Source organism: Podarcis filfolensis (assembly GCF_964270895.1).
Source record: "Podarcis filfolensis genome assembly, chromosome: 6".
NCBI lineage: Eukaryota > Metazoa > Chordata > Lepidosauria > Squamata > Lacertidae > Podarcis > Podarcis filfolensis.
Genome location: NC_139609.1, coordinates 48,840,416 through 48,856,064, shown reverse-complemented (window position 1 = coordinate 48,856,064; position 15,649 = coordinate 48,840,416). Strand labels below are relative to the sequence as shown.

The 15,649-nt window shown below is 43.5% G+C and overlaps 1 protein-coding gene and 1 long non-coding RNA gene across 2 annotated transcripts in view; one reads left to right on the top strand and one right to left on the bottom strand.

Annotated features, from left to right (window-relative positions):
* Positions 1-712: 712 nt before the first annotated feature.
* Positions 713-10,575, bottom strand: LOC310765211. The gene is made up of 3 exons (XR_014549485.1): positions 10,468-10,575; positions 2,317-4,800; positions 713-857 (listed from the first exon to the last, which is right to left on the bottom strand). It is a non-coding gene; the product is annotated as an uncharacterized lncRNA (long non-coding RNA).
* Positions 9,800-15,649, top strand: part of ZSWIM5 (zinc finger SWIM-type containing 5) — a 121,502-nt gene continuing 115,652 nt past the window's right edge. The window contains exon 1 of the mRNA XM_083619817.1: positions 9,800-10,572. Coding sequence (XP_083475943.1) covers positions 9,861-10,572 — 712 coding nt within the window. The 5' untranslated portion in view covers positions 9,800-9,860. The remainder of the gene's footprint in view (positions 10,573-15,649) is intronic.

The window sequence follows — 15,649 nt, the reverse complement described above, 5'->3', positions numbered from 1 at the left end:
TGCTTCCCCACACTTAGCTGCAATGTATGGGAGTTTGGAACTAAAGAGAAATTCAAGGATGTATGTTTTCCTCCCTTTTAGTACAGGCACAACACCATACAGTGAATTGTCCTTTCCTTGCAAGGTTCCTACAGTTGTGTAATATGTGTAGTTCAGCTTACCTGAATTGCCGAATCTGTCATGCCTGCTCACCTGGATGCTTCTGCTCTTAAAGAGTTTTCTCTTCTTTATTGCAAAATTTGGGGTTTCAAGGTAAAGAGCCCTTGGGGGGCCTAGGGAGAAGGCCATGTTGATCATTTACCACCATGCTGTACACTGAAACTAGCTTGAATTGATGAAGGAACTATTCTGGAAAGCTAATTTGAAGTGTCCTGTTTACTCATAGTTTTTGCTTGATTTATTCATGCTCTTTCAGTCTGGCAAAAATGTTTCCCATGTTATTTTAGTATTTCTAATTAACTAGAGTGAACATGAATGATTAGGGGATGTGTGGTTGGGGCTTCTTTTTGCTGAACTCAGCATTGCTTTCAGCCAAGGCCAGCTGGGCCAGAAGCCTGCTCTCTTGGGTCAATGAGTAACATTTTGGATCTCAACCCCCTTATTAGCATTTCCTCCAGAGGAGAGGAAAAGGCAGTAATTCTTTCTGCAGTAACCCAGGCTTCACATGCCAGTATCTTGATATTTGTCAGGACATAAAACTGTTGGCATTCAGAGCAAATGTATTTGTAACAGAAATATGAAGTAATGTGTTGGATGAGCCTCCTTCTGTGTTGGATGGTTGGTCCTTTGCTTTCCATGTGGGTACCAGGTTTGAAAGGAAGTCTAGTCTTTTACAGTTCGGACTGAAGCTGTTCTGGCTGAAGATTCAAAGACAGAACAATTACTTATAGTTGTTTGTAGGCCGAAGAAGTTGTGCCACGATGTGGCAGGGAAAAGACACCTTCATGGAAGATTGAAAACTAAAAAGAAAGCAGAAACCTGGGGGGCAAGTGGCAGCGTGTTTGTGCATAATTTGCCAGCTTTTCAGTTAATACAAATATAGAGAAGTCTCAGCAAACTATGGTTGGTGTAAAGCTTACACTGTAAACCATGGTTTCCCATTAGATCTGAATCCAAAATGTGGACCTCACAGCCTCTTCACAGTGTGACCCTGGCTTCTCACACAAAGACCTGCCTGTCCAGTTATGTGCTGCTGTCAAACTGTATAAAGTTAGGAGCTCTATATCTATCTACCCATCAGGCTGCCACTCACAAAGGTTAGATAATATACGGGAGGCAATTATTATGTACAAACCTTTTGAATTTTGTTTAGGGTATAAATATTGCCTATACACAACTTGGTTACATTTTGGGTTTTAAAGGGAAGTTCAATAAACTTGGTTATTTTGCCATCTCGGATTCAGTAGTGTGGAGTACCACTTATTTCACTGCAAGAAAAGGATGTCCTCTCCTTAAGCACTATTTGCCAGCCCTTTACATCTACTATATATTTTGGAAAGTGATTTGTCCATCTATCTGTCCCTCTGTTCTTCATAGGTTCAGCTGCCTCATGAGATACCATTGCCATACTTGGCATGAGGGTTCCTGAGCTGCGGGTGGAGAGGGGGACAGTTGTTGTTGGAGTTTGGATTCTGGTTGCCATTTTGAATCAAGGTGGAGAACCCAAATGTTACTTGGGAATGACTTTGCCCATTTTTTTTGTGTAGGTTCAACTACCTCTCAAGATATCACCACCAAACTCAGCATGAAGGGTGGCAGACTTTGTCACTGTTTGGATGCCAGCTGCCATCTTGATTCAAATCAAAACGTGGCTTTGGCATGACTTTTTTGGCATAGTTTTGGCTGCCTCCAGATATCACTGCCAAACTTGGCATGAGGGTTCCTGAAGTGGGGACAGCAGTCTTCATTGACATTTAGATGCCAGACACCATTTTGATTCAGATCAAACCCTAGAAGGGTGTGTGTGTGGTGCCATTGGTCTCCACCATGCAAGCAAATCTCGCTTGCTGAGATTTGGTTAATAAGACATTTTGCAATTGGAAAAGGTTCTCTGTATACTTGGGTAGCTCCTTGTCAGTTAGCCTTTCTCTTCAGTCGAGGACACTATGCATATATATACTGAAGCTCCTGTTCCCTACAGGGAAGGAGAAAAGCTGAGAATGTTCATTACACTTTACAATCCTTGCTTAAACTGCCTGGTTCTGAACAAAAAGAAAGTCTTGTCTCTTTTAAAATAATAATTAAATACTGAATATAACATGTGCAAAAAGGAGCAGGGAATCAGGGTGGGGGGACAGAACCCAATTCAGTTTTTACCTGCAGCATCTCATGGTGTTCAGCGTCAAATGGCTGAAAAATCTACTAGCCTAGACAGTTTGATCCTTTGCAATAGACATCTATCTCCACAGCTACTGCAGCTTTCAGGAGCTGAATGAAAGACTTGAGATGTATGGTACAGTATTTTCCACGTTCCTCTTGAAACCGACTTTTAACATTGCTTTCCTCGTTTCTACCACAAGAGGGACCTGGAATATAAAACAGCATTAATTAAAATCAAGCCTATTTCATTTCACTGCAGGAAAGAAAACAAAGCCTCCACCTGGAACACCTGAGAGGCCATGGGTTGGTTAGCCTTTTGTCCTTTCCAACTTGACACCAGCCAGTCATGGAAAACAGAAAACGCGGAAGTGTTCAGAGTGGATCAGAGGGTGGGGGGTATTAAATTAAAGGCAAAAGAGTTCACTTGGGCACTTGGCCACTCTTAAAAGGATTGATTTGTAAAATTAGTATAGTTGTGCACCAAGTTTGGAATTGATTGCTGTTATTTTACTATCAAATGAAAAAAATATTCTTTTAAAAAAGGATATGAACCAGGGTGTCACCTGTGAATGTTTTCCATGTTTCCAACATGGGAAGCAGCCTCTTTCTCTTTTATTACATGGAACTAGGATCTTAAGTTTAATTAATTCCTTATGTAAACCTTTGGGCAAGGTTCTAGACATTGTAGATGCCCAGATATAAAGAGACCTGTTAGGTCAACATCTACAGAGGTAGTAAGCGCCCTTTATTCTTTCCTGCCAAATGGGACCTGTTTATGAGCAGCTCCCGTACAGCTGGGAAAACATTTAAATAGTGCAATCACAAGGGCGAAAGACGATTGGAAATGACCAACAACTGGGAGGTTGGATAATTTAAATGTTCTCCCAGCTGCATGTTGTGGATAAACAATTTCCATGTGGCGGGAAGAATGTCTAAAAGAATGCAATAACTTGTGCTTTTAACCTTGATCGAAATACGTATGATACCTGTTTCAAACTAACAGACAATAATAGATGTTTATTGGATAGAAAGTGACCTGAATAAAGTAATTTTGGACGCTCTGTTCTCAAACCTCATAAATTAGCACTTGCATGTTTCCTTCAGTGATGCAATAAGCAAGGGGGGAGGTGGAATGTGTGTGAGAGAGAAAGAGAGACTTCAGACCAGGAAACTAGCCAGGTGGAATAGGGCTGAATCCTCGCTATGCCACAGCCCTGATGAGATCAAATCATGGATTTCACACATCTTTTCAAGTTTGACCTTTATAACCAGAGGCTAACCAGGACTTTAGATGTTTGGATGGTTGCAGTTAGCAAACTCTCATTAAATGTTTTGTGCAGGTGGACCAGAGAAGTTAACTTTTCAGAGTATGAACGTAGATTTCTATGGTCATGAGGGAAATGCCTACAAATGTGAGGGGTAGAGTCTACAAAAGGTACAGGATTTGCTCTGTTCAATTCGTAAGTGTGAAATTAAATCAGTATCTGTAAATATTCCTAATTTTCATAATTTATTTTAGTAACCCAAATTAAAGAATGTGAAGTATTTGTGCCAAAATGGCACCACTAGCATGACTGCTTATCCCTTTGTAAAGGGATGTACAATGAGGGCATAAATAATTGTAATACTAATTAAACTATTAATATAAAATGTAGCAGCCACATTATCCATATGGAGAAAGTGCTTGTTTGCCTAAGGGCCTGCCTTACTTCATATTCTATTCAGTGATCTTATGTCAGCTTCCTCTTTTTCCTAAACCCAAATCTACACTCAATTTTTTGCCCTAGCTGTCCTAGTAAGTTCCCATGTTCACACTTGGGAGTAAGCCCCATTGAATTAAATGTGAGTTGTTTCTGAAGAAACATGCATAGGATTGCACTGTTTGGTTCTGGGTGTTGCTACACTGTGGTACTGTGTAAGAATTCTATAAGCACTGTTACTTGGTCATTGGCTTTATGGCTCACAATCATTAAGCATTTAGTGATCTGTAAAAACATGGGACACCATGCAACCCAAAGGTAAGCAGCTTTAAAGCCCATTGATTTGAAACGGAGAGTTAAGTTTTCTTATTAATATCAATGGGGTTTTAAAAACTACTTAACAGAAGCATTCTCATAATTAGAGCGAGCACCAACATCTGGCATCCTAGGTGCAGTTTTCAGGGCCCACCACAGCTAATGCTGTCCACCAGCCACACACAAATACATGACTGATTTAGGGGAGCCACCATTTTAAATTTCTTAAAATGTCACAGAGTGATGCTACATAGAATGCTCCAAGGCACCATGGGAAATTCAAAATGGTGGCTTCCCAGCTACTTTCTGCTGCCTCCAGAAATACCACCAACTGAGATGCTCTCCATTGTAAGAAGCTCACCAGATAGCACTTTGTCAAGGTCCTGTTCAACCCTGGAGGCAGCCCTCCCCATCATCAGTTATTCAAATAGTCGCAGTTATTGGCTGGCAGCAGCCACAGTGGTCACTAAATAAAGATATTGTAGGTGAGAACTGTAACAGGCACCTTATTTTTATATGTGTTTCATGTCTTTACTTCTTGTATCAGAACAGCATATAACAGGGATATATATTCTGAGAACTGTTTTGTCTGCTGTCAGCTAATAACCAGATTACATATTGCATTTGTACACCTATGCATCTTACATCAAACAATCAGGTACATTTGGTAGTGTTTAATTGATTAACTAAAAGCTTTTAATAATGTCTCACAACAAATGTAACATCTGTAGAAAAGACTTTACAACCTGAAAAAAAGAGACAATGCATGTATTTTTATAAACCAAGAAAATCTTTAATAAAAATTATTTTTATAAATTAAAAGCATAAAAAAAGACACACACACACACACACACACACACACACACACACACATTTTTAAAATCTGAACTGGCTCTCAGAGAAGACAATACTGTGAAAGCAGGATATTTAGAAGGGACTCAATTTTGTATCAGGACCTCAAGTGCTTTATTTCTGCTAAGTTCTCATTATTTAACCAGCGTTCCTAACTGTGACAGGTGTCCCATATTTGCGTTGGAGCTGTTTCCGCTCCTTTTGCAAAATCCCACCTGCTCCTTCCTCACCTGCTCAGTTTTCAACACTTGAGCTTGAGAAGGCATGCCAAATGTGAGACAGCTTTTGTAAGGTCTGGTCAATATCACTTGCTCTGATGTAACAAAACTAAACCCTGGAACTTGTTAAATTTCCATACACGTTGGGCTAACTTTCTGATCAGGACAAGGATTCTTTATGGGTTTTAATGAGGAAGAGCAATCATAGAATAATTTTAATATTGACTTTTGACTGTTTTAGTGTGCAAGTCCACTGGCTGAAGGAGTGCAGGATTTGGTGGAAGCTTCATTGTGCTGGCGGAAGTCAAGATACAGAGGAATACAGGAAGTTGTCTTCCACCAAGTCAGATACCATTGGGCCATCTAACCTAGTATTGTCTTCACTGTGTGGCAGCAACTTTCTCAGCCCTACCTGCAGAAGTTGGGTACTGAAACTGGAAAACTATACAAAACAGATGCTTTACTTCTGAGCTATAGACTTTCCCTATATGCTGCTGGGGTGACAAATTCACCAGTGGAACACCTGCGATGCACAAGTGGTCGTGTTCTAGTTGCAAAGGCATGTCCAATGATCCAGTTAAAAGACAGAACCTGATCTGATGCCATGTCTCAATGCATGGAGCCAACATGGAAAAACTGGAGACGCTAACGAACTGTAAAGGATAAAGCAAACCAGTTGCTCTAGGGGTGTTAAACCTCTCCTCAGCAGCTGCTACTTGGGTCACAGTGCTTCCTTTCTTTTTAAAAGAGCTCATCTGCAAAAAGCGGAGAATGCAACTTTTATATATGCAGAAGTCTAGCTGAAACTGTATGTGGAGCAGGAAGTCAGCTACTGTGGTAGAGGATAAAAACATGGCCAGCTGATCTAGGATTGCAACTCAAAATTAAGGGTTGCATTCAACTATATTTTACTCTGAGTAGACCTGTTTCAATTATTGGCAATGCTTAACTTAGGTGCACTAATTTCAATGGGTTTACTTGGAGTAAAAGTTAGTTGCCTACAGTTCTAAACTTGGAACATTGACTTGCTAAAGTTTTTGCCAATGTTTGTGCTCACAGCTGCCTCAGCAAAGGCAGATCTAGTAACCCAACAACCGTGATACGGTGCTTTGTTGCATGATCTCTTATGTATATCATCATTGATCCAATACTAGAACTTGTGAGATATCAGGCACTGCAGTGTTGCTTCTCCTTTTTGCCTGCTGATGCATAGAAATTACTCTCACATACATTTACAATGCAATGCGGTGTCTCTCTTGATAATTTGTGAATACAGGGGCTTCTCTTATCTCATAAATATTTCCGCTGAATTCACATTGAATGTCAAAGTAAATAGCATTTAAATTCTATATTGCGCTCTGAGGTTAATTTTAGTTATCAAAATTAGGTAGATAACCGTTTACTTTTGGAAACACTGGCACCCATGTTACAGAGCTACAAAATCCAGGTTTTCACCTGTTCCACAAAGTAGAAATTTGTGGACCGTCTTGAGGGGCTGGGAACTGGGGGCACTGTCATACAGTGGTTCCGCTCCTTCCTCCTGGGCCGTGTTCAGAAAGTGGTGGTGGGGGATAAGTGTTCAGACCCCTGGGCTCTCACTTGTGGGGTGCCTCAGGGTTCTGTCCTCTCCCCCATGCTTTTCAACATTTACATGCAGCCACTGGGAGAGATCATCAGGAGGTTTGGGCTGGGTGTTCATCAGTATGCGGATGATACGCAGCTCTACCTCTCTTTTAAATCAGAACCAGTGAAGGCAGTGAAGGTCCTGTGTGAGTGTCTGGAGGCGGTTGGAGGATGGATGGCTGCTAACAGATTGAGGTTGAATCCTGACAAGACAGAAGTACTGTTTTTGGGGGACAGGAGGCGGGCAGGTGTGGAGGATTCCCTGGTCCTGAATGGGGTAACTGTGCCCCTGAAGGACCAGGTGCGCAGCCTGGGAGTCATTTTGGACTCACAGCTGTCCATGGAGGCACAGGTCAAATCTGTATCCAGGGCAGCTGTTTACCAGCTCCATCTGGTACGTAGGCTGAGACCCTATCTGCCTGCAGACTGTCTCGCCAGAGTGGTGCATGCTCTGGTTATCTCCCGCTTGGACTACTGCAATGCGCTCTACGTGGGGCTACCTTTGAAGGTGACCCGGAAACTACAACTAATCCAGAATGCGGCAGCTAGACTGGTGACTGGGAGCGGCCGCCGAGACCATATAACACCGGTCTTGAAAGACCTACATTGGCTCCCAGTACGTTTCCGAGCACAATTCAAAGTGTTGGTGCTAACCTTTAAAGCCCTAAACGGCCTCGGTCCAGTATATCTGAAGGAGCGTCTCCTCCCCCATTGTTCTGCCCGGACACTGAGGTCCAGCTCCGAGGGCCTTCTGGCGGTTCCCTCACTGCGAGAGGCCAAGTTACAGGGAACCAGGCAGAGGGCCTTCTCGGTAGTGGCGCCCGCCCTGTGGAACGCCCTCCCATCAGATGTCAAAGCGATAAACAACTACCTGACATTCAGAAGACATCTGAAGGCAGCCCTGTTCAGGGAAGTTTTTAATATGTGACATTTTAGTGTATTTTTCATCTTTGTTGGCTGCCCAGAGTGGCTGGGGAGACCCAGCTAGATGGGCGGGGTACAAATAATAAATTATTATTATTATTATTATTATTATTATTATTATTATTATTATTATATAGAACTCTCCCTCTCTATATTCATGTGATGTTGGTCTCTGTGCCTGCCTGTTTATTGTCTGAGGCTATGGATAACATCTGTATGTGTGTGTGTATGTGCTTTGATGAAAAGAAAACTACTGAGATTGCACAGCATGTGGCAGGAGTTCCTTTCAGCCACTAACTGAACCAGTCACTCCCAACACAGATTTTGAAGTGAGGAGGAGTGATGCAAGGACTTGCCTAGAATTCTATGGAGTGAGTGGTATAGGATGTTAGAATGTCTTTGTACGCATTACTTTGCTTACAGAAGGATACTCTGACTTAGGCATGTTGTGCCTGGAAGATCATTTGTGCTATGCAACCAGATTGTAAACAGAATTAGGAATGCCTAAACCAGTTTGTTGTGGTAGTCTCAGGTCTGTCTATCTCTGCATAAGAACCAACTGCAAGCACTAATGCATGCATACTCAAAATAGTGCTCAGATGATAGCATGGCTACACACTGTTTTATATAGTAAAATAAAAACAATGCACTTTCCCTTGTGTTCATCTTTGTGCAAATGAAGGTTGTTGTGTTTTTCCCCAAAAGCACAACTAGTTTCTTACAGAATCCAGAGGGGCCAGGGGCCTTTCTCGCGCAATGCGAGGTGTCTGCAATGGGAGCTTGATGGATCCAGAGGTAGCATCATAGAAGATCTATGGAACTGGGTTTAGTCTGTGGGGTACCATACAGCAGATGTTACAGTCAATTGTTTTATATTAGCTTATACCAAATGGCCCAGTTGCTGCCTTGTAAGATAGGAGGAGTACAGATTTCTACCCTCTCAGGTGCCAGTCTCTAGGTTTTTCTGAATTAAGTGTTGGCTCGGCTGTACATTCATATTTATTTCTAGGGCTTTGTGAGAAGCTGCGAGGCTCATTCCACGGGCACTCAAGGCATGCCAGTGGCAGTGGGCGACGTTGCAGGTCAAGAGGAGCAATGAATGCTTTTGAGGGTTTGCCTTTCTACAAGGAGAGACCCTTGCCTAGCAGCCGCCCTCTGCCATCTGCCCTTGAAGCCCTGCCTAATCCTAGGTAGGCGAGGAGGGACAAGCCGCCTTGCTTATTACTCAGCGGCCAGATAAAGACCTTCTGCTCGTCCTGAGAGGCGCTTCTCCGTCTGATCACTTCTATTTCCAGCAGGACTCAGCCCCTTGGGAAGGAGAACGGAGAGCAGATTCCGAAGCTGAGCCTCTTGGCGCAAAGGAATCCCACCCACCCCCAGACCCCATGCGAAAGGTTGCTAAGTGGGCAAGCCCCGTCGACGAAGCCCCCCCCCCGCGCAAACAAAAGCATTCTTCGCCCTTCACGAAACGTATCTCTGCGCTTCTTTCCAGAGGAAAAGAGCACTTAGAACGCTACTCAAAGTCAACCTCCTACTCTGAAGAGATTTGCTTTTATTAAAAGGACGTGAAACGGTGGCCGGGGAGGGGGGGAGACGTTCGGGGCATGTCTAGAGGGAGTCCCCATCTCTCACCTACGCAGGTTGAAGTCATGAGAAAGAGCAATTGTTGGTGGGGGGGGAGTGTCAAATGTTCCGAATGAGAGATTCCTTCCACAGGGAGGGGCCACGTGACACCTACCCCCCTCTCCGGTCTCTGGGGCGGCCGCCCACGCCGTGGTCCCCGTCCGCCCCCTCCCTCCGTCACCCCCCTTCTCCGCCGCAGTCTCCTCCCTCCACCGCCCCCCCCCCCCGTCGCGCTCGCAGGCAGGCAGGCAGGCACGGGCTGGGGCTCAGTGGGTCGGACGCAGCCATGGCGGAGGGAGGCGAGGGAGAGGAACTGCTCCGGCCGTCGCTGCCCGCCGCGGGCTCGCCGGGCCCCAAGCGCCTGTGCTCCCGGGGGGTGGGCGCGGCGGTGGCGGCGGCTCCCCGCGCGGGCTGCCCGGGGGGTCCCGTCGGCGCGGCCGGGCCGGGCGGCGGCGCGGCCAACGCTGCGGCGGGGGGGCCGCGGGGGTGCTGCCCCTCCTCGGGCGGGCCCGGCCCGGGGCCTGTCTGCGGGCCGGCCGGGCCGCTGCTGCCGCTCCAGCAGCCCGAGTCTCTGCTGGACGCGGCGGCCAAGCGAGTGGCGGGCAGCTGGGCCTTCGAGCGAGTGGAGGGCCGCTTCCAGCGCATCCCCGAGCCCGTGCAGCGCCGCATCGTCTACTGGAGCTTCCCCCGCAGCGAGCGCCAGATCTGCATGTACTCCAGCTTCCAGCCCGGGCGCCCCGGAGGAGGCGGCGCCGCCGGGCCCGGCAACGGCGCGTCGGCGGGCGGCACTGGAGCCGCGGGCAACGGGACGGGCGTCGGCGGCGCCGAGGACAGTCCGGCGGCCCCGGCAGCCGCCACCGGCGCAGCCCTTCCCCCCGGCGCGCCCCCCCTACCGGCCTCGGGCGTCCCGGCCAGCGCCGCCGTCACCGAGGGGCTCCCCTTCCGCAGAGGCATCCGCCTGCTGGAGACGGGCGCCGTGGACAACGTGCTGCAAGTGGGTGAGTGAGGCACTTCGGCGGCGGCGGCGAGAGACCGCCCCTTCTGCCCTCCGCCGGCGCGTCCGGCCGCTGCTCCGCTCGAGGATCCTTGGTTCCCCCTCTTCCTTGGCTGCCTCGCATTTCTCTCGCTCTCCTTCCCAGGCTTCGCCTCCGCTTCCTTCCCCGCTGCCTCTTCGCCTTCTCACGGGCTGCCCTTTCATTCCCCTCCCTCCTGTCAAATGCCATTCCTCTTTCCCCTCCCCCCGCATACTGTATCCTTTTCCTCGATCCCCTTCCCTCTCTCTCTCTCTCCACCCCCAACCTGCCTTTCCCCCTATTCTCTCGCTCGGTCCCTTATCTCTGCTGCTGCTGCTTCTGTGCTTTAAGACCCTGAAGATTTCCCTCCTCCAACAATCGCAGCCTTTTGTCTAGTCTGTTTGCTGCTTGACAGTATCCCCACCACCACCCCGGAGGGCGGAGGTTGGAGGTTGGAAGGGAGAATGAGAGGGTGTCCCCCACACCCCATGGCGGGCTTGAGAAGGAGCCGGCTTTGGTCTCTTTTCCTTTTCCTGAAGTAGGGGTGTTGGTGTGAAGGAGATGTTGGGGGGAAGTTTTCCAAAGGACGTAGGCAGCTGCCAGCATCATAGAGACCTGAACTTGCTTTGGGAAAGGATTCGAACGCTTTTGTCAAAACGCCTCCCCCTAATGTTGCCTGCTTCCCATACCCCTCTCTCCCACCCGTGGGTTAGAGAAGGACCAAACCCCACCCCCCCAAACATCAGAAGATGATGTCTGTAGGGAAAGCTGGGTTAGGACACCTTAGAAAACTCTTTATTTGTTTTTAAAATGAAATAATATATAGCCTTCTATGCAAATACTTGAGAATCTCATTGAACATAACAAATGGGATTATTTTAGGAGCAGTGGGGGAACCAAAGTAATGTATAATGTATAACTTTTGCTAGTGCCTGAATGTTTGGAATTTTGTCATCATGGCATTCCATTTCTTGTGTGAGTATATGCGTGATATAGATTCCATTGGAAACTGAAAATGGAAATGAAGTCCTTGACTTTATTGACATTCAACACAAGGGTTATTATTAGGAGCCTTGTCAGGGGATTCGCAAGTCTGAGTGAGTGACAAAGGTTGTTTTCCTCCCATCCTATTTCCCTCCTGAAATCTGCTTTTGTGGAACGCTAGAAATAATCTGTTTCACATTGTTAGTGGAGGTGAATGAAATGAGTGTTCCCATTAAACTGATATTCTGTTATAATTTTGTTTTGCACATTTGAAATGTAAATTCATTTTATGTCGATGCCCATTGCCATGGATAAATGTCTTGTTAGGTCCCCCCAGATTTTTTAAAAAATGTTTTACTCTTATAGACAGTATGTGTGGCTATTCCATCCTCCTCTTGTAGAAAAATAGGAGTTAGTCAAATTTATTTGCAAAAAAATTTGTCATCACAAAAATACAGGCATAATCAAGCTGAAAGATGCAGTGCTCAGCACAATTTAAGTGGTTGCACAGATTTTTATATATCTACACATTCCCTTTAAAAAGCCGCCTCTGGAATGCTTACATCTTTTAACAATACATAATTAAATTATTAAATTAAATTAAATTAAATTAAATATATTTTTTTTCATACAAATGGCTCAGTTATCCACTATGACTAAAATAATAGGTGGTTGTAGGAGTAAAGAGTTGAAATGGCAACATGAAACAATGTTGTGAGAAGAGAAGTAAGTCTATGAAGAATTCCTGAATATGATTTGACTGTGGAGTTTGCAATCCTTGGATTACAGAACATTTACATCTGATATGTACTTCAACAAGAACACAAATGGTTTATTAAACTTCATATCAAAATAGGTATGAAATCAACTGTAGATTTTATAATGGATGACTCATTGACATGTGAATGTGAAGACTAGAGGTTTTTGGACTGATTTGCTACAGCAAATTAAGAAACACTGTTGTTTTTTAAAGAATTTATAATAATGTGAGCAACCGAGTGCAAAATTCTGAATAAATAATTCTTAGTATTTCTTGAATTAGAAATCTAGAAGCCTTTGTAACTTATTTTGTACTGTATTATCAATATTTACTGCAGCAGCTGGAGTGTTCCTCTAAAGATGACTCTTCTTAAAATACTTGGAGTGGGTGGGAAAGTAGAGGATTTTGTAAAGGAAGGACACAGGGAAATGGTGAAGGAAAGTACACACAAAGCTGCAGATGGAATGCAACAATTTTTAGACTGAGAGCAGACCAGTTTATCTAGGCCCTCTTCCATTGATATGTCTTTGCCGTATCAGGGTTCCATGACTAGATTAAGTAGCCTCTTGCGGCTTGTAGTTCGCAACAGGGCACCTGATTTTGTCAGGTACCATGCTGCATAAATGCAAAATTTGGCTGCAAACAGAATACCTATTCAATGTAAATATAATGTTTTTCTAATACACCACTAGTATCAGGAGGGTGGGAAAGGGATTTTTTTCTTACTGAACATATGAAAATATTCCATAATATAGGAATGGCAACCTCTGCTGCAGTTACCGACAATAAGAAGTTGTCAGCTTCCATTGGTGTTCTCCCCCTCTCTTTTTAAAGTTTACAAGCCATAGATAAATTTATAACAGGGCTGGAGAATGAGATGAAAGACGGCTGATTTAATAGGGAAAGGAGTTGGTGCACATTTGCATAATACTGTAAGCCCTTTCCTAGAGAGGAGCTGAAAGAGAATTTAAATAAAACAAAATGCTCTGAAGTGATGAATGTTTATCTCATGCAGATGGTGAGCATAATAGTTTCCATATCTGTACTGGTAACCACATCTACTAATGTGTAAGATAGGGTAAGCCTTACCAACAAAGAGGTTTGTTGGTCTTGGAAGCATTTGCATTGAAATTGGAACTTTTGATGCTGTGATGTATGAGAGCCTTTATGTTTTAAGGGAAAATATATACTGGCCACGAAATAAATAAAAAAAATGTTAATTTATAATAAAGACCATCTGTAGCTCTACTTTTTTGTATGTTCATAATATGATCCCATCCATTCATTGCATTCTTTGATGTCTGTGCATACTTGTTAAAATTGTATGGATGCAGTTAATATTGTTTCAGGACATCCAATGGATATTTCAAATAAAGACAAGCAAATATTTGTTTTATAAGTGATCAGAACAGTAGTGGTGGTCTAGATAAAAGATTTTTCATATATATTTAACCTTTTGGTGCCTGGTATTCTAGAGATCTGAGCAATGTTTATGGTGTATGGTCAATTAATAATTCCTTCATGCTTAGTAAAACTTAAACACAGCTTAAGCTTGATCTCACTAGAGTCATTAAATTGATTTTTCAGTGTTAGAAGGCTGCTGGACACAAGCATCTTTGTCTTTTGTTTACATAAGACATCCTTAGCTTTGTGTGGCAGTTATAGGAGGGTTGTTTAGAAATTAGTAGATGGATAAAGGAAAGCTTAAAAGAACGGGGAATATTGAGCCTTAACATGAAGCACACTGTTTGTTGGGATCCCTAAAGGAGGGAGTCAATTTTTAACAAGTTAATTCAGGTGCAATAAATTTTCTGGAACTATAAATAAATAAAAATATTATATAAATATAAATAAATAGCAATAAAAATGTACGTGGAAGGTATTTTCTTTGGATAAAATATTGTTTATGGATATTGATCATAAACTTGTATCCAACATGTTGTCCAACACAAAAAGTTCCACTTCTAGTTTGCACTTTTAATTTAATATTGTTTGTCCTTGAGTTGATGCTTGCATACTCATAAGCAGATGTCTCATTTTTAGATGGGGTGTGTGTATTTGTGGCTCTTTATAACTACCGTACATTCTCAGACAAGGAAAGATACATTTACACACTGTCAGCCATAACTATCAAGCTTTTTAATATAGAAAATACACCCAGAAACCTGAAATTCACTGTGTTTTATATCCTGCAATATTGGAATGCTTACAGAGAAGTGTATGTGCACTTCTAGATACATGAGGGGAATTCCTTTTTTAAAAACTTACTGCGGAGCCATCAGAAGAGTTTTTTAAAATATATAATCAACAGGGCAATCTTGTGCATGCTGACCTGTAAGTCCCATTGAACACAGTGTGGCTTTGAATAAACATGCTTAGGATTTTGCTGTAAATTTGCTTTCACTTTCTTCCTTAGACTTTCACAATTCTTCTGATGTTGTGCTTCAGGCAGTTTTGTTCACATCTGGGCTAAACATTATTCACCAATTGGGAATCAACATATTTACAGGTGTGGAGAAGAAGTCTGAGTGTTGGACTAGGACCTGGAAGACCAGGGTTCAGATTATTGCTCAGCCATGAAGCTCACTGGGAGACGTTGGGCCAGTCATTGTATCTCAGCCTGATGTACCTTACAGGGTTGTAGTGAGGATGAAATGGGCAGGGGAGAACCTTGAGCTCTTTGGGGGAAACACAAGAGAGGAAGGCAATACAAAATAATTTAATTAATATAGCTCTTTTATGTAAAAACTGAAGACTTTGAAAATTGTTCAGAGGAAAAACAAACAAGCGTTTCCACCCCTGATGCCTTGTTAAATTGATAGAAATTGATTTGAAGTATCAGTTAAAAAGAGCAAAGTGTTTAACTTTGGGTTTGGGATGATTTTTGTTGCTGTGTTGTCCCAATGACATCACTAGGAGGTACTGCTATTGCTCCTGAAACAGTATTGTGAATGGCTCCTAAAATTTTAATCTACAAAGTCTTTGATGACTATGCTATTTATAAATGTTTAGGACTGTAGCTTGCATTCTGCACTATTTTACTTTGTTCATCTAAAGTGCCCAGTTAAGCATGCTAACGTCAGAACAGTTTCAGTGAGAGTAATGTGTGCCTAATTATGTTCTCAATTTCTTCCCAAGATCTAAATTTAGTAGTGTAAGGAAACATTGTTGCAACTTTCACTTTTAGACATAAACTTGACCCAGATTTGTTGCCAATCTCTGAGAACAGTGTTGTTAAGAAATTAGCAATAGTGAACAGCTTCTACTAAATAAAATGCATGTTTCGTCATTGTTTTATGTATATGGAATAGCATGTAC